We start from the raw sequence: 19,934 nt of genomic DNA on the forward strand, positions 1-19,934 counted from the left end.
AATATTCAGTAATTGTTTATAAATTATTCAAATATCAACTGAAGTAACTATAAAAAATATTCTGTTAATTGCATAATATGAAGAATCTGTTCATAGATTTCAGTATCTCATTCTATATCTATTAAACACTAGTTTTACTGTATTATCAGTTGAATGTGCAACTAAATGTTTTTATTTGCAAAATCATAAATTTTGACAAATGTAGAAGGTCATTAGCTGTATTGATATCCATCAGACACTCTATGAAATGTGTTCTCAATGGGATATTAACTAATTTCAGATATGTATATTTTAGTTGTTTATCTTGAGCACAACGTAAGTGTTACAGGACCATTGCTGTTAAACAGATGTTTTGCTTTTAAAATAATAAGGAATGGAATGAGGTGGCTTTTCTTTTTCTTTGCTTTTCTAAAAGAATGCTATGAAACACTTTATCTACTTTCAATCATAGTTAAAAATAAAAAGAGGACTCAAATAATCAGAACCTCTTTGCTTAGAAATTCTACTTCCATAAATTTTTCTTAAGCAATAATAAAGAATTTGCACAGATATATTTATAGCAGTATGCCTGGAACACTGTATATAAAAGTAAAATACCTGGGAAAAAACTATTCAACAGGAAAATATATTCATACACAGTACATATCTCTGACTATATATTTAATATATTTATATGAATATAAATATAAAAACAAAATATACTGAATATATATTTTATGTATGTATGTATGTATGTATAATTCATTAAATGCAACTGGGTCTAATGATACATACCAAAATGCAAATAACAATTTGGGATCAGTGGTAGTAGATTCCTTTCATTTTTGCTTATTTAATATTCAGAATTTTATAACTTTCTGTAGCACATCTTCACTGCTTTTACAATGAGAAGAACATTAGTTGAAGCACATTTTTTTAAAACTCAAAAACATAATACTGAGGTTTTGTAATTTTAAAGCATCAAGTATATACTTTATCAATTAGTCCCTCCCCATTCCATGAGCCTCCTGAAATGCAAAGTTAATCTCACTTACTCCTACAAATTTGTTTACTGGCTCCTACTTCCACGGCTTTCCCACCCCTCCTCAACATGCATTCAAGAATATCTTATATATATGCCCTTGGGAAAATTATTTCTTTTCTCTAAATCTGTTTTTCTTCCCTGTGAAATGAAGGTATTAGCATAGCTTCTCTTTGTACTTTAACAGTTAGTATTTTTATGATATTCTGTGATAATCGGGGGAGTATTCCTAATAGAGCCCTCAGAGCCTTGGGAACTTCATTCCCACTAAGTGAACTTAGTTTATTATTTTCCACTAATCAAATAAAAACATACTCACTAGGCAGACACTTTCTCTCCTAGCACACCTAAACTACTTAAAGCACAGCCCTCGTAGCCGACATATATTGTTTTACCTCAACATCCCTCCTTTAGTCCATGTAATCTCATGAACCCGTGAACTCAGAGTGTTCATGTGACCCAGGTCTACCAGTCATGGCGCTTCAAGGGATGGGTGTGAGCCCAGAGAACCAGGGAAGGAGAGTTCTTATGGTTGATGAGTGAACTTCAAGTGAGAGAATTTTATTTTTATTGGTAGGTACTAAGTTGTAGCTGAACTTATTTTCCAGCTTTGAGAGTAAATACTTTGTTTTATTAAGAAATAAAGTAAATGTTATGCAAAACAAAAGTGTTAAGACCAAAGTGAAGCCAGAGCTGCTGGCCACCATTTCCCCACCTGCATAAACAAAGACCATTTGAAAAGCAGAGAATGTGGCCAATATATAAAAAGTATCAAAAATGAGGGACGGAGGAAGGAAAAGAAAAATGCTAATGACATTAGTTAAGCCCTTGGACTAAAATGTGATGTAATCAGTTCCACATCCTGCATTTTCAGATGTTTGACTGTGTAGCTGCATCTTTGCTGATGCTAAGCCACGGGCGGAGGATGATCCAGAGAAAACTCGAGACCTAGGTTTATTGGGGTAACTTAGGTACAGAGAATCGAGGAGCAGCCATGTGGACAACGCACCCACTACTGGGGTCTCCATGTAGCTTTCATTGTGTAGCAACTAGCCCAGCGGCTCTCTGGGTCTCCTCCCCTCCTGGTACAACTGGCACCTCGAAGAGACCAAGGCCCAACAGCCGGACATGCCTCATCACCAAGGGGATGACCCAGGTCGGCCACTATCAGAATCTCTGACCTTAACACCCCAAACACATTTTGCTGCATCTTGTTTGGTGGGAATACAGAGGGAGGATGGGAACTATGCATTTTCAAGATAATGAAGAACTGGGGCATGCAGGTTATGCGTGTTGAAAGCAGTCATCTTAGCACTACCTTACAATCACACGATGTACTTCCCTTTTTTATTTAAGCTATCTTTGCTGGGTTTCTGAACCCTGCAATTAAAAGAATTCTGATGTATGAAAACCATGAATGATCCTATTTATTTAAGTTTTGTTTAGGTTTAGGTTTTTTCCCTATTTTAAAACTCTCCCCAATACCTACAATAATTTTATACTCTATGGCATTCTCTATATTTACTGGTTGAAATATGTGAGAGAATGTTTCCAACTATTTAATTTTTTATCTCCTTTCAAGTAACACATAATGCCTTTTTCATAGTACTTAAAAGTCTAACCACTAAATTCTAAAAGCAAAGCAGAATCTCAGTTTATAATACAAAGCTTGTATTTCTACTTTGGTGTCTAAGGTAGGCAGACACTGTGTCATGGTAAACTGTCACTAAGCCACAGGGGAAGGAAAACTATGTGTTGTTTTCTATAAAATTGCTGAAGGAACAGAATGAGACATGTTGTGAATCACTTAAAATCCTTTCTACCTCACCTCTTAGTCCAGCCACAGATGCAGCCAATGTCCCTCACCTCACTGGATGGGGACCCTCTCAGTTCCTGCCCAGGCTCCTCGAATGTCCCAGGCTGGGATACCTGCAGGACTTTATTCCTCTCTAGCAGAAATACAGAAAGTGCAGGAGCTTAACCTCTCTTGACTGCTGTGTGGAAATGCAGGCTGTCAGTTCATTTCATAATAATCTCAAAACTACTGTATTCACCATCTCAACCATGCTGAGGTGACAGAAGGTTACTGGTATGGCCTTCTAAGTACCTACTGGAAGTGACTAGTCAATTTCAAAAAGCCATCTGACCATTTCTAACAATTGTTGATGGATTTTTTTTTTCTGTTCCTGAATTGGCTGACTAATGTGGTCCTCCAGCGATGACCTGTGACCCAGAGGCTCAGCTTAGCCCCTGAAGCTTTAATTTTACTTTAGATTGTTTGCTTGTAATTAAAATATTTACTCTGACATTCACTTTAGAAGCCAAAGTCCAGCTATGACAAATTATTATATAAAGTCTGGCACATGAGAAACATCTAAGAGAACTGATCTTTCTGGAAAATCCTGACAAGTAAAAAACTTAAATAGCATTTCTATTGCAATCTAACTTGGCCCATCAATAGAGACAACACCTTCTCTTTAGTCAGCAGACTGTTTTTATTTTCCTAATATTCTGAGCATAATACTCACATATCCATCAATTTTTTGGCTATAAATCACATATTATAACAAATCTTCTGAATTTTTTGTTAAGTATTTTAGGGCTTTTTTACTCACTTGCTCATACCCTTAAATGTTAGCATAAGATTTTATATACCCATTCTCAGTAAATCTCCAACTCCACCAGGGAGTATCATTCTGTTTAACACTTATGAGAAAATAGTATCATTTGAAGCATTGGCAATTTATGTAGCTTTTACAACATTATAATTTGTTTTCAAAGGTCAATATAGCTTCCTTCTTATATCTTTTATAGGTTTAAACTTTAGAGGTATGACTTATATGAAAGAAAGTTTACAACAGAATGTGCAGTGATCTGGCCAGTCCAGGAGACCTTATTCCACATCCCAGGCTCTACTAATCACCAGTCACATAATACTTTCAAATTATATTTGTCTCTTCTCTCTCTGCTCAGAAAGAATAAAAACATTTGCTTATAGGAAAGAAAATAGAAAAAATATTTGAAGCATGTCTGGAAAACACATTTATTGCTTATACCTACTATTTGAAGCCAAGGTTAATATCAGCTTCATTAACATTATCTGATTTATCATCTACTGTATGCCAGTTTGCTAAGGCATTTTTTCATAATAGTGAACATATAAATAAGTTACATGTTACCCTTCTACAATATGCTAGGAACTACACAGAATGCTTTTTAGTTCTTATTTCATGTATTTCAATATTTCAATTATGTTAAAATCTCCATCTTATAAATGAAGGTTCAGAGAATGTACATTTCTTAATGCAGGAGTCTATACTTGAAGCCACAACTTTCTGACTCAAATACCTTCTCTATTACTTTTGAACCATAATGTGAATATGTTAAATTAATTCAATTCACAAATGTGTATCAAGCACCCACAATCTAATATACTATAGACGTTAAGAATATACTATAAAAAAAGACACATTTCCTTCAGAGGTTAGCTTACAAAGAAACCATTAATTAATTAATATATAATACAAAATAAATGAAAGTTACATTATGAGTCTTTTGGAGGAAAGATATAGAGAGATTTAGGGGCATAAAATAAGGAGACTGAGTTTCATCTAGACATAAGGAAAATATTCCCAGAGGAAATGTCATTTAAGCAGATGTAAAGGATGAGATTAAGTTAACTAGGAGAAGTGGGGAGAGGTGGAAGGAGGGAAAGCATCGCAGGCGTGGGGAGAAATGTGGATAAAGCTCTGTCTGGAGCGAGCATGGAAGGCAGACGTGGCCGTTGGAAGGGCAGTGTGAACGGAGTGGAGAAAGGAAAAGCCTTCACAATTTGACGGCCTGAAGACCATGTTAAGATCTTCATCATTATCCTGAGAACAGGAAAATGATGAAAGATTTTTAAGCTAGAGTGGCATTAGTTTGAGAAGACTTGGAGTTTTCGTGAGAACTGTTAACACTTTTTTGGTCAAAGTCTACCTTCATTTCACAAAGACTTTACTTTATTTAGACTCTGAATCCCATGTAATTGTGAAGATCAACCTTTTCCTACTTTACTAGGTGGCCTAAAGAAAAAATATTTCTTAAATATCAAGAGGCTGACATGCACACAGATATATCTAAACTTAAAATGAACTCACACATGATATTACACAAGGTAATCTTACCTCTCATCTTCTAATTCACTATTTTAACATGTAATCACCTCTGTGATTTTCAAAGTTTCAAAATTTTGCGCCAACATTACCTACTCACCGTCTTACGATGGACAACTAGAAAAAAGTATGTATGGTTTAAAGCCTAAGATTAGAGCCCAATTTTGTCTGCTACCTTGACATCTGGGGGCAACCATGAGGGCATCCTCTGGCCTCACTGCAAGTTTCCCCCTCCACCTGCTCCTGTGGGTAAGATCCACTAGCCAAGCACTCTTATGCAGGGGACCAGGGACAGTCCCTGCTAATTCCTGAGTAGCAGATTTCAGTTCCCTGTCACCCATGAAATTATTCAAACAAGCCAATTAATTCCTCCTGCAGGAACTAGAGGTCACCTCACACTCGTGAGGCTACAAATCCTGCTGCCTGCAGCCACTGGTTGTTCACTTTGTACCCTAACACAACCCCTGTGTGGCCCTTCACGACACAGTGACCTCCCCACTCCTGCTGTGACTATATGTGACTAAGTAATTGTTGTCAGGCTCATCTGTCCAATGTCGGGTGCTGCACGGTTAGCCAACCCCACAGTCCTATGGCAGATGCTGTCATAAACAGGTGAACAGCAGATGATTAGAACAGCATGTGATTAAAAAAAGCTCAACAATGTTAAAGTGTTAGAAAACATATGAAATGATTTACAAATATAAAATCATGCCGTTAAATTAAACTAAGTCTCCTTATTTTCTGTTGTCAGATCACCCTTTGCCATTTTATAGATTAGAAAACTAGGGCCAAAGAAATAAAGTTGTTTTCCTAAGTTCACACAGTTACTAAGTACTGAAGCTGGGATTTAAAACTTTTGGCTGTCTGAATCCAAAGCTCATATTCTTCTTATGCCAATATTGCAATCATTTATCTCCCTTCAAGTGTAAAATATATGAGATGAAAATAATACTTCCATTTTAAGAAACACATAAATAACAAAGAAATTACTTTCTTAGAAATAATTATGTATTACTCCCAGCACATCTACCCATAATCATAGGCAAACATCTCATTCAAAAGCTCCAGGTATCTCTGGTTAATTCATCACTAGGGACCTTTGATACACAGACACTCACGACCATCACCTCCGCCTCCATCACACATCCAGGCACTGAGTGTAGCACTTCTAAAAAGGAGAGAGAGTTATTTCTGGTCAAGCAACACAACCACAAAATGTGCAGTTATAATATTTCAACTGCCAAACAACAGATGATGTTACTACTGCTAAATATTTAAATGTCTCCATGACACCACTTATTTGGCAACTTCTAATGTGGCCCAATATCACAAAAAGATATTTGGAGGACTGTAGTATAGTCTAGTTCCTTAAGGAAAGACTGATAAACATGATCAGAGATTATACTTGCCTGGGCTTTGAAATGTGCACAATAAACACAGATGCAAGTGTCCAGAAACCAGTGCCAGAAAAAGTCTTGAGAGGAATAAAAGAAGTGATATGCTTCACTCTCTTAAAAAAGATGATGATTTCATAAAATCATCTCTTAATACAAAGTCTAAAATATAGAAATAACTCAAAATCTAGTCCACATTAGATATTAGGATTCAAAGACAAACTGGTAACTGCCTTACGTAATCTTCAAAGTACAAGAGCTATTTTGCATATTTGCACTACCAAACATTCCATAAAACACTTGCATCTATTTTCATATCCCATTTGTTCTTTTATCAGATAAATGATTCTTCACTTATTTACTTATGCTTAGTCAGAAGTAACAACAAAAGCTTCAAAACCTAAATAAGCAAACTAGAGAAGTTTTTCACCCTCCAAAGTCAGGATAGCCTCCTGTTTGTGATAAAACCACACACGCACACACACACACACACACACACACACACACACACACACACACCATTTTTGATATGTAACCTAGCTATGCCCTATACATTTTACAATCCTAAATCCAATTCTCTTTGCTCAGAAAAATTTCAGGGAAGAAAAGAACAGCTGTGGGAAAGGAAACAGGTGTTAAATATAAGTTGATAAGGGTTTATTAAGTGTCTATTCTTAGCCAGGAACCTGTTATACTTTAAAGATAAATGATAAATTTGATGCACATACCCTTCTTGGGGGAGAATCATGGGGAAGACAGTGTAGCACAAAGACAAATAGTGACTCTGTAGCATCTTACGATACTGATGGACAGTGACTGCAATGGAGCATGGCGGGGGACTCGATAATATGGGTGATTGTAGTATCCACATTGTTTTTCATGTTAAACCTTCATAAGAGTATATATCAATAATACCTTAATAAAAACAAATTATATTTTAAAAAATTTGACACACATACATAGTCTCATAGAGTTTATGGTCTGGCAAGAAACAGATTCTCCTACCATACTCTGTTATTTACCTGTTACATCTATAGGACTTTTACTTGTAATTAACTATTTTTCTGTTTACTTGTTTGTAAGTTGGCTTCAATTAATATACTTGTAAAGAAAGGGCTCATATCTGCTTCATTCATCACTGTATGTCCTGCCCCAGTAGGTATCTGGCATGTTAGGCATGTAATATATTGTGCTGGAATCCCCATACCATCCTCAGGTTCAATGATTCTTCAGAAAGGACTCATAGAATCAGAAACTCATGGTTATAGTCTATCACAGCAAAAGGACGAAGATTAATATCAACAAAGGAAAAAAGTGCATATGGCAGTTCCAGGAGAGAGGAGGCATAAGCTTCCAGTTTGTCCTTTCTCAGTGGAGTCAAACAGACAGAATTTAATTTTCCTAGCAATGATGTGTGACAACAGGCATTAAATATTGCCAGCCAGGGAAGCTTGGCTGAGCCTGATATCCAGGGTTCTTACTGAGGGTGAGTCACAAAGGCGGGAAGCATGCATGTCTGACACTCTTAGTTTCCTTACCCTTTGGAGGTCAAACTAATTCAGCATTGTTCAAGGCCTTCCATAAATCACACATCACACTGTTAGCAAAAAGTTCTTCTGTGGCCCAATGCCCCAGGAATACAAAAATATTCAACACTTTCTTTGGAATCAAAGTTTGAACATATCAATCCTGATGAATCAATCCTTTACTGCACATAAACATTTTTTGAAATAATGAATGAAATGTGCATAATTTTATGAAAGGAGAGGGGCAGTGTGCTGTAAGAGTGTATAGCAAGGATTAGCCTAATTTAGAGACCAGGGAATAACACCCCAAAGATGAAAGTTTAAACTGTGACCTGAAAGATAAATGAAAGTTACTTAATTAAAAGATGAGGAATGTGAAGAGGAAGTAAAAAGGGTAACAGCAATGGCAGGGATAGCATATCAGACAAAGTAAAGCAGGATGTGGAAAGCCTGGACCACACTCATCATTTTGAAATCACTACCGATACTATGTAAAGAACACACACTGGTGCTTATTGAGAAGAGAAATCTCTCTGCATCACTTTCTTTTTGATGCATCATTTACATTTTATACCAAGAACAAAAAGCTCCTTCCTCTGGCCTATATAGTTCAGGCTCTGATCTTTCCTTAGTCTTCCTTAGTAGTTCATACATTTGAAAAATATTTCCTGAGATTTTTCTATGCACCAGGCTTCATTTGGGCACTGTCAATATGGAGTAAACCAAAGAAGACATACAGACACAGGAAAAGATGCTCCACCTCACTGATCACCAGGGAAACACAAGTCTGAACCACAACAAGGCACAACCCCACACCCGTCAGGAAGGTGGCTTCCCTAGAGACAAGGCCTAGTGCCAGCGAGGATATGGAGAAAGGGGAGCCCTCTTACACTGTTGGTGGGAATGCAGATTGGTCCAGCCACTGTGAAAAACAATACAAAAAATGAATACTTTTAGTTTCTCAAAACACTAAAAATAGAAATACCATATGACCCAGCAATTCCACTTCTGGGAATTTACCCAAATAAAACAAAATCAAGAATTCAAAAAGATATATGCACACCTATGGCCACGGCAGCATTATTTACAATAGCAAAGATATGGAAGCAAACCAAATGTCACTGATAAATAAGTGGATAAAGAAGATGTGGTACACATACACAACAGAATATTACTCAGCCATAGAAAAGAAGGAAATCTTGCCATTTGCAACAACATAGACAGACTTAGAGGGTATCATGCTCAGTTAAATAAACCAGGCAAAGAAAGACAAATACCATATTATTTCACTTATACGTGTAATCTAAAAAACAAAACAAACAAACAAAAAAGAAATAGACCCATAAATATTGACAACAGACTGTTGATTACCATAGGGAAGGGAATGGAGGTATGGATGAAATCAGTGAAGGGAATAAAGTGGTACAAACTGCAAATTGTAAAATAAGTTAGTCATAGGAATGGAAGTGCAACACAGAATATAACCAATAATAACGTAATGTCTTGGTATGGTAACAGGGCTAACTACACTTACTGTGGCAAGCATCTAGTAATATATAAAATTACCGAGTCACAATGTTATATACCTGAAACCAGCATAAAATATATCAACTTTATTCCAATAAAAAAAAACATTCGGACCTCATCTGCCTCATTATAGCCGTATGTTTATGCATTCTTTCAGTACATAAATCTAGGTGTAAAAAATAAAGGGCACTCTGGTGTACCTCTAAAAAAAATAGAGAGCAGTAAACCTCAGCTGTTCCCCTAAAATGAGTCAGCACGGTCATACAAATTGTGAGAGTATAAAAGAAAGGATAAAACTGTAAATAGGGATATTAGGTAGGACCAAATTACTGGCACTTAGATTGCGGTGTTAAGGATATCCTCTCTAAGAAATAACATTTGAACTGAGATCTAAAAGACATGGAAAAGACAGCCAGACAACACACAAGCAGAATGGGGAACAGGAAATGGGCAGCAGGACTGGACAAGATCTCTGACCCATGGAAAGACCCAGAGAGGGAAATAATTTGATGTGCTCACAAGCAGAAAGCAAGCCAGTTTTCTGGGGTATAGTGTATAGAAGAGAAACAGGTCCTGTAGAATCCTTCACTAAGAATCAACCTTATTGAAGATAGAAAGTTAGCATAAGTATAGCCATCTTAAAAGCTTAGACACCATTTTCTAACCTAGAAGGAAGAAAATAGGAAAATATTAGAACCTTGAAAAACAAGTTAGTCAGCCAGCATTGATTGCAGTGACCTTTAGTTAGCCAACCTCAATCAGTTAATCATACATACCAAGCTTACCTTACTAAGAACCACCCTAACATTTCGAGGGTGATCTTATCTCACCAGACCCCCAGGATGTGGCGTCAGCCAAAATGTATGTGTTTTTTTGGAAAAACAATGTGATGTGCTTGTGGAAAAATACTGCCCTTTTTGAAAATGCTATAAAAACCTCTGACTCTAAGTGCTCGGGGTCCTTGTTGAGACCCGCTGCGTCGGGCTGACACTTGGACCCCAGCTAGCTGGTCTCTGAATAAATTCCTCTTGCTTGTTGCATCAAGAGAAGCCTTCTGTGAGTGATTTGGGGCGGCGCTCTCCTCTGGGAGAATCCAACATTTGGGAGCTCATCCGGGATTGTGCGCTCACCCCGTTTCACTCCTGAAAGTCGCCCTTGGAGGGAGAGGTAAGATTAAGTGGCGCCTTGAGTTGTCTGTGTTCTGTTTTCTGTTTCTTGGTAAGACCGGTCAGAATTCTGAAAAGGGGTACCCTTGTCTGGCAGTCGTCCCGATCCCGTAAAGGGATCGAGACTGCGGTCGGTAGACGTACTTGGAGAACCGCAGGCTGCAACCCTGGGGGACGCCTCAGGGAGATTGGAGGGCCAGGGACGCCTGGTGGCCTCTCCTCTGTTTTTCCGGCAAAGTGAATCTGATGAGATAAGGTTGATATTCAGGCGCCAAGAGTATCAGCCCACTGATTCTTTTCGGTTTTTGGTCAGAAATCTGAAGAAAACTAAGTGCGGCCGCTGTGTGTCTAATCTCTGTGTGTCTCTGTTTTTTGTGTTCTGTACGTGTCTAATAATTGTTATACTGACTATGGGACAGACGGTAACGACTCCACTCAGTCTGACGTTAGGTCACTGGACAGAAGTGAGAGCGAGGGCACACACTTTGTCAGTAGAAGTTAAGAAGGGGCTATGGCAGACTTTCTGTATCTCCGAGTGGCCCACTCTTAATGTAGGGTGGCCCCCGGAGGGGACTTTTGACCTCTCCACTTTACTTGCAGTAAAAGCTGTTGTTTTTCAGAGTTCGTCTCAAGGACATCCGGATCAGCAACCCTATATTGTGGTCTGGCAGGAGTTAGTGGAAAATCCACCACCCTGGGTAAAGCCCTGGGTGCAAAAGAAAATGAGCTCTCGAGTCTTAGTGGCCCAGGCTCAACCTCAGAGAAAGGAAAAAGAGACTACCAAAATTCACCCTGACACTCAAGATTTACTCATGGTTGATGATCCCCCTCCCTACCCTCCTGCCCCAGCCCCGGCGCCTTCAGCCCCGGCGCCCTCAGCCCCGGCACCTCCAGCCCAGGTGCCCCCAGCCCCAGCGCCCCCACAGCTTCAGGCACCGGGGCAATGGGACCGCCTCCGGGACCGGCCCAGGGAACTCGACGCCGCCGAGGGGCCGCAGTGGACCCGCCGGATATTTTTCCCCTCCGATCTTATGGGGCCCCCATCCTAGGAGAGGAAGGGGACCCGCCTTTCCAACCTCTGCAATATTGGCCATTCTCCTCTGCTGATTTATACAACTGGAAAGCTAACCACCCTCCTTTTTCAGAAGAACCGCAGAAACTAACTGGACTGATAGAGTCCCTAATGTTTTCTCACCAGCCCACTTGGGATGACTGTCAGCAGCTTTTACAGGTGCTCTTCACCACGGAAGAAAGAGAAAGGATCCTCCTGGAAGCACGAAAGAACGTGCCTGGAGCTGACGGATGACCATCACAACTCCCTCATGATATAGAGAGGGGGTTCCCACTGACCAGACCCAACTGGGACTTTAATTCTCCAGAAGGTAGGGAGCGACTAACCATCTATCGCCAGGCTCTGGTGGCGGGTCTTCGCGGGGCCGCGAGGCGCCCCACCAATTTGGCCAAGGTAAGAGAGGTTAGTCAGGGAGCCGCTGAGGCGCCTGCAGTATTCTTAGAACGCCTGATGGAAGCCTTCAGGCGGTATACACCCTTTGACCCCACTTCCGAGGAGCACAGTGCCTCAGTGGCTCTTGCTTTCATTGGGCAATCAGCGCCTGATATTAGAAAGAAGCTTCAGAGACTGGAAGGCTTACAAGATTTGTCGCTGAGAGATTTAGTGAAAGAAGCTGAGAAAGTTTATCATAAGAGAGAGACTGAGGAAGAAAAGGAATTGAGGAAGGAGAAGGAAAGAGAAAGTAAAGAGGAAAAAAGGGATAGGAAACATGAGAAAAATTTAACAAGGATCTTGGCCGCAGTGGTAGAAGGTAAGGGATGCCCGCCCTCTAGCGGCAGAACTAGTAAGGTAGGGCACCTGGGCAACCGGCCTCCTTTGGATAAAGATCAATGTGCATATTGCAAGGAAAAAGGGCACTGGGTAAAAGAATGCCCTAAAAAGCCACTAAAAAAGCCTCGGAAGAAGGTGTTGTCCCTGCTGGAAGATGAGGATTAGGGAAGACAGGGCTCGGAGCCCCTCCCCGAGCCCAGGGTAACTCTGAGAGTGGAGGGGCAACCCGTTGAGTTCCTGGTAGACACCAGTGCTCAACATTCTGTATTGACTCAGGCAAAGGGCCCCCTCTCTGATAAAAAATCTTGGGTGATCTGGGCTACGGGCCAGAAATAATATGTGTGGACTACCCAGAGAACAGTGGATTTAGGAGTAGGACGAGTAAACCACTTGTTCCTTGTCATACCGGAATGCCCCACACCCCTGTTAGGAAGAGACATCTTAACCAAAGTGGGGGCCCAAATATCCTTTCAAGCCGGGGAACCTCTAGTGACCAATCAAGAGAATAAACCTTTGAGCTTAAGCGTCCTGACTATAAGATTAGAGGATGAATACCGTCTTTTTAAGGGACCGGAGCCCTCCAAAATTAGTCAGGAGTGGTTTGACCGGTTCCCAGGAGCCTGGGCGGAAACGGCCGGCATGGGGCTCGCCAAGAACCAGCCCCCTGTAGTCATAGAACTAAAAGCTTCAGCCTTACCAGTAACTGTGAGACAATATCCAATGAGTAAAGAAGCCAGGGACAGAATTAGGCCACATATCCAGAAGCTTATGGAACAGGGGATATTAGTAAAATGTCAATCCCCATGGAACACCCCCTTGCTGCCTGTAAAAAAGGCAGGAACGGGAGACTACCGACCAGTACAAGATTTAAGAGAAGTTAACAAAAGGACACAGGACATTCACCCCACCGTGCCAAATCCTTATAACCTACTAAGCTCCCTGGCCCCGGAAAACACCTGGTATTCAGTTTTAGATTTAAAAGATGCTTTCTTTTGTCTGCGCTTGCACCAGAGCAGCCAACCGCTGTTTGCTTTTGAATGGAAAGATCCCTCCACAGGAACTACTGGACAATTGACCTGGACTCGTTTGCCACAAGGATTTAAGAACTCGCCCACCCTCTTCGACGAGGCTCTACATCAAGACTTGGCTTTCTACCGAGCTTCTAACCCACAGGTAACTTTGTTACAATATGTTGATGACTTATTGATTGCCACCCCTACTCAGAGAACCTGCCAAAAGGCCACTGGAGCCCTTTTGGCTGAGCTTGCCAAACTGGGGTACAGGGTATCCGCTAAGAAGGCACAGATCTGCCAACAACAAGTGACTTATTTGGGATACTCCCTAAGAAATGGGAAAAGGTGGCTTACTGAAGCCCGAAAGCAGACTGTGACGCAGATTCCGGTTCCCACTACTGCACGCCAGGTTCGCGAGTTTCTGGGGACAGCAGGGTTTTGTAGACTATGGATACCCGGATATGCTTCTTTGGCTGCCCCTCTGTATCCCCTCACTAAAGGAGCAGCCCCGTTTGTTTGGGGATCTGAACAACAACAGGCCTTTGATGATATCAAAAAGGCCCTCCTCTCGGCACCCGCTCTGGCATTGCCAGACATAACTAAGCCATTTATCCTTTTCGTGGATGAACGGAACGGAGTAGCTCGAGGAGTATTGACCCAACAATGAGGACCTTGGAAGAGACCTGTCGCCTATTTGTCTAAAAAATTAGACCCCGTGAGTAGTGGATGGCCCACTTGTTTGAGAGTAGTGGCAGCTGTGGCCCTCTTAGTTAAAGATTCTGACAAGCTAACGCTGGGACAAAAACTCACTGTGGTTGCTCCTCATGCGCTGGAAAGCATAATTCGACAACCACCCGAAAGATGGATGTCAAATGCCAGAATGACTCACTATCAAACCTTACTCCTGAATCGTGATCGTGTGGAATTTGCCCCGCCTGCCATCCTAAACCCGGCTACTCTGCTCCCCAATGTGGGAAAAGAAGTGCTTCATACCTGCCAGGAAATCCTGGCTGAGGAGACGGGGACCCGTCGGGACTTACGAGATCAGCCCTTAGAAGGGCCGGGGCTCCTGACCTGGTACACAGACAGGAGCAGTTACATCATGGGAGGTAAGAGGATGGCAGGAGCTGCAGTAGTAGATGATGACCGAATTGTGTGGGCCAGCGGACTCCCAACGGGCACTTCTGCGCAGCGAGCAGAACTCGTCGCCCTGACTCAGGCTTTAAAGATGGCAGAAGGTAAGAGACTTAATGTCTATACTGACAGCCATTACGCTTTTGCCACTGCTCATATACACGGGGCTATATATAGACAGAGAGGGCTGCTGACTTCTGCCGGGAAAGATGTTAAGAATAAACAAGAAATCTTAGATCTGTTAGAAGCCATCCATAGACCTAGAGAAGTAGCAATAATACATTGTCCTGGGCATCAAAAAAGTGACTCTCCAATAGCTCAAGGAAATAGGAGGGCGGACCAAGCCGCAAAACAAGCAGCCCAGGGAACGAACATCTTACCCCTCCAGGTGTACCCGGAAGCCACATGTAGTAAGAACTTTCAGTATACCCCCGAGGATCTTGCTCGGATGGACAAGTTGGGGATCCAAAAATCCCCACCCCTTGGAATGTATAAGTCAGAAGATGGGAAAATTATCCTGCCCCAGAAAAAGGCAGGAGAATACTTAAGGCAATTACATCAGTTGACACATTTGGGGGCCAATAATCTAAAAACCCTGGTTCGAGATTCCCCTTATCATGTCATCGGTTTGGGAAAATTGGCAGACGAGGTTGTAAGAAATTGTGTTCCTTGCCAATTAGTAAATGTGAACAAACATCAAGTAATATGCGGAAAGAGGCTTCGAGGAGATCGGCCAGGAGCCTACTGGGAAGTTGACTTCACTGAAATTAAGCCTGCTAAGTATGGATATAAATACCTCCTAGTTTTCCTAGACACCTTTTCAGGATGGACAGAGGCGTTCCCCACCAAAACTGAGACAGCTCAGATGGTGTCCAAGAAGATCCTTGAAGAAATATTTCCCAGGTTCGGGATCCCAAAGGTAATCGGCTCTGACAACGGTCCTGCCTTTGTTGCCCAGGTAAGTCAGGGATTGGCCAAGATCCTGGGGACAGATTGGAAATTGCACTGTGCATATAGACCCCAGAGCTCAGGACAGGTAGAAAGGATGAATAGAACTCTAAAAGAGACCCTGACTAAATTATCCATAGAGACTGGTTTATGTGATTGGTTAGTCCTCCTTCCTTTCGCCTTATTTCAAGTCAGAAACACCCCCAGCCATTTTAAATTAACACCTTTCGAAATAATGTTTGGAGCTCCAGCTCCGCTAAATGCAGCTCACCTCCATACATCCTCTGAATGTGTGACTAATAAGTTTCTGCTTGAAAGGTTACGGGCTCTAGAAGCTGTGCAGAAAGAAGTGTGGGCCTCTATCCGAGAAGTCTATCGGCCAGAGGACATCTCAGTACCTCATCAATTCCAAGTGGGAGACTCTGTCTACGTGAGACGACACCGAACGGGAAATCTTGAGCCCCGGTGGAAAGGACCCTTCATCGTCCTTTTGACCACACCTACAGCTGTGAAAGTAGATGGCATCTCCTCCTGGGTCCACGCTTCACATCTGAAGAGAGCGCCTCAACCAGGCCCAGATTGGCGAGTAATTCGAACTGATAATCCTCTTAAACTTCGCTTGTGTAAGGATGATTGTGTCACTGATGATTCTGATGGCCCAGTTACTCCCCACTCTTCAGGACCCCAACCCCCACGAACCTAGACCACTGACATGGCAGGTCTGTTCCCAAACTGGGGAGACAGTATGGTCCATTTCTAAGGTTGCTCCTCTTAAAACCTGGTGGCCATCCCTGCACCCTGATGTTTGCGCCTTAGTCGCTGGAATAGGAGGATGGGATATACCCGAGCTTAGCTGGAAGCAGGCAAACAGGGTCAGACCCACGACTTCGGCGTATTACGTCGGAGGAAAACAAGCACAGAGCCAGAGTGGCTTTTGGAGCTTTGGGTGCAAAAATCCGGCCGCACGCCAGCAGATAAAGACCACTACTTTCTATGTCTGCCCCCGTGACGGACGGACCTACCAACAAACCCAACAATGTGGGGACTTGCAATCTTTTTATTGTAACTCTTGGGGTTGTGAGACTACGGGTAACGTTTATTGGAATCCTGTGTCTGACTGGGACCTCCTTAAAGTAGCCCAGAACCGCACATCCCCCGACTGTGAATGGACAGGACTATGCATCCCCTTAAATATCACATTCAGTGATAAGGGACGCCAGTACGATGGGGGATCACTGGACGACAGTGGGGACTTAGATATTATAAATCTGGATATGATAAGGGCCTCGTATTTACTGTCAGACTCAAAGTTGAGACCCTTCCAGCTGCCCCAATAGGACCTAATTCTGTCCTAAGAAATCAACCGCGTCTCCCAACCTCGATCCTGAAGCAGACTCCGGTGCCTCCGGTAGACCCTACCACTATTTCTGCTGCCCTCACCCCTGACCAAATAGCCCCCTTTCCTGACACTGGACAACGCCTCTTCAATCTTCTGGAGGGGGCTTTCCGAGTTCTAAACACCACCAACCCTAATACTACTAAATCCTGTTGGTTGTGTTTCTCCTCTGGACCTCCTTACTATGAAGGATTGGGGCTGTTGGGCAATTTTAACAGAACAACCAGCCATGAGATCTGTAGCTGGGGAAGCCATAAGAAACTGACCCTGACCGAGGTGACGGGAAGAGGGAAATGTTTAGGTTCAGTTCCCCCCACTCATGAAGCTTTGTGTAATGAAACCATATCCGTAAATTCCTCAGGTGAAAATGAGTATCTAGTCCCTCCTCCCGAAGGGTAGTGGGCCTGTAATACTGGATTGACCCCATGTGTCTCTACTTCCGCCTTCAATTCTTCCCACGATTTCTGTATCATGGTTTAATTAGTGCCTAGATTGATGTATCATGATGACCTCTCATTCATAGCTGAATTTGAACCAAAACACAGGTATAGAAGGGAGCCAATCTCGCTGACCTTAGTTGTATTATTAGGAATAGGAGTCGCAGCTGGAGTAGGAACAGGGACAGCCGCCATAATCCAAGGGAACCAACATTATGCAGGATTGAGGACAGCAATTGATGAAGACCTAAAGACTATAGAACAATCCATTACCAAACTTGAGGAATCTCTAACCTCCCTGTCTGAAGTAGTCTTGCAGAACAGACGAGGATTAGATCTGTTGTTTTTAAAAGGAGGATTGTGTGCAGCCTTAAAGGAAGAATGCTGCTTTTACGCAGACCATTCTGGAATAGTAAGAGATTCAATGTCAAAACTTAGGGAAAGGTTAGACCAAAGAAAGAGAGAACGGGAGGCCGGCCAAGGGCTATTTGAATCCTGGTTTACTAGATCTCCGTGGCTTACAACCTTGATATCCACCTTGACTGGGCCTTTACTTATTCTTATACTACTCCTCACTTTAGGACCCTGTATACTAAATCGGCTGATAACTTTTGTTAGAGAAAGAGTGAGTACTGTTCAAGTGCTAATGTTGAGGCAACAATATCATTCACTTGCACAACAAGAGGACACAAGCATTCCATGATTGGAATGCTCCTTAAAAAGAAGTGGGAAATGTAGAATCCTTCACTAAGAATCAACCTTATTGAAGATAGAAAGTTAGCATAAGTATAGCCATCTTAAAAGCTTAGACACCATTTTCTAACCTAGAAGGAAGAAAATAGGAAAATATTAGAACCTTGAAAAACAAGTTAGTCAGCCAGCATTGATTGCAGTGACCTTTAGTTAGCCAACCTCAATCAGTTAATCATACATACCAAGCTTACCTTACTAAGAACCACCCTAACATTCCGAGGGTGATCTTATCTCACCAGACCCCCAGGATGTGGCGTCAGCCAAAATGTATGTGTTTTTTTAGAAAAACAATGTGATGTGCTTGTGGAAAAATACTGCCCTTTTTGAAAATGCTATAAAAACCTCTGACTCTAAGTGCTCGGGGTCCTTGTTGAGACCCGCTGCGTCGGGCTGACACTTGGACCCCAGCTAGCTGGTCTCTGAATAAATTCCTCTTGCTTGTTGCATCAAGAGAAGCCTTCTGTGAGTGATTTGGGGCGGCGCTCTCCTCTGGGAGAATCCAACAGTCCAAGGTACAGGTGAAGTGGAAAATAAGGGCCAAAATAATGGAAGTCTTTCTGGGCTATCATAAGAATGCACCTTTCATTTGAAATGTGGCACCAGGTAGACTTTTAGAGCTGTCAGAGCTTATTTGAGAAAAGCTTTAATAGCTAATAGTTACAGCCACCTGTAAACTAACTTCTAGCCCTGCATCCCTTAGGTGTGCTGAGTCAGCCAAAGTATGCAAAGGAAAAATATTGAAATGGGCCCTTGATATGTATTGAACGTACTGGAGAAATTTTAAAACAGTAAAAGAATCATATCTTGTTCTTAAGTACTTTGAACATAGTAGAGAAGGTAAGACATAGACAGAAATTATCTCAAGTTCAAGCCCAGGATACAACAAAAGTCATAGGATGGGGCAGACAGGAAGATTCAGAGCAGGAAAGAATGGAATCGGATCAGACATTACTTCTTGGAAGGATTATTTTAGCTACAACTGAACTATGCAATAGTTTCAACAAAAAATAAGAGTAGGTGAGTGTTCTCGGGAAATTAATAAAAGCTCTTCAAAGATAAAGATGGGAAGTTAGAAGCATTGATTGACTAGCTTCTACACGTACTGGCCAACCTCCTGCCTCTGTCTACATACACTGAGAACAGTTTGAAAGTATCGTTTTCTGGGCAAGGACAATCTACACACGGCACACTTAGTCATTATTAGAGCAGTGCAATTGAAATCATACCAAAAACCTCAAATCATATAATTCCAAAAGTGATGGAAATGTTTACATTTGCAAAGCTTCCAACTATGATTTCAAGAATCCCAAAGAAAAAAGTTTGTGGACTTCATCACAAGAGGAAAAAGCTTATGGAAAGTTCTGTGAATAAAAAAGTAAGCAAAGGTGGTGATCGGGAGGTTCAAGTCACTGCATTGGCTTATACTGTGCTATTAAATTTACCCTAAACAAAACAAACAGGAGACAAGGCTTGAGTTCCTTGTATGCAAAAAGCCAAGCCTTTCAAAATGACATTGTGACAGGTTAAATTCTTCACGCTCTGTCTGAAGAAATAATAAGAGGGCCCTAACATGTGAAGTTTGCCAACACTAAAGACGCATTAAAATTTCAGTTCTTCCCACT

The 19,934-nt window shown here is 41.7% G+C and overlaps 1 protein-coding gene across 1 annotated transcript in view; it reads left to right on the plus strand.

The window, feature by feature from the left end:
• The window catches only part of LOC130682655 (uncharacterized), a 129,575-nt gene extending 112,512 nt beyond the window's left edge, over nucleotides 1–17,063 (plus strand). Inside the window, 4 exon segments of the mRNA XM_057497500.1 lie at nucleotides 10,886–10,928; nucleotides 11,638–11,824; nucleotides 13,636–15,885; nucleotides 16,355–17,063. Of these exon segments, the coding sequence (XP_057353483.1) occupies nucleotides 10,886–10,928; nucleotides 11,638–11,824; nucleotides 13,636–15,885; nucleotides 16,355–17,063 (3,189 nt within the window).
• The last annotated feature ends 2,871 nt before the right edge of the window (nucleotides 17,064–19,934 follow it).

Source organism: Manis pentadactyla, chromosome 2 (genome assembly GCF_030020395.1).
Source record: "Manis pentadactyla isolate mManPen7 chromosome 2, mManPen7.hap1, whole genome shotgun sequence".
Classification (NCBI taxonomy): Eukaryota; Metazoa; Chordata; class Mammalia; order Pholidota; family Manidae; genus Manis; species Manis pentadactyla.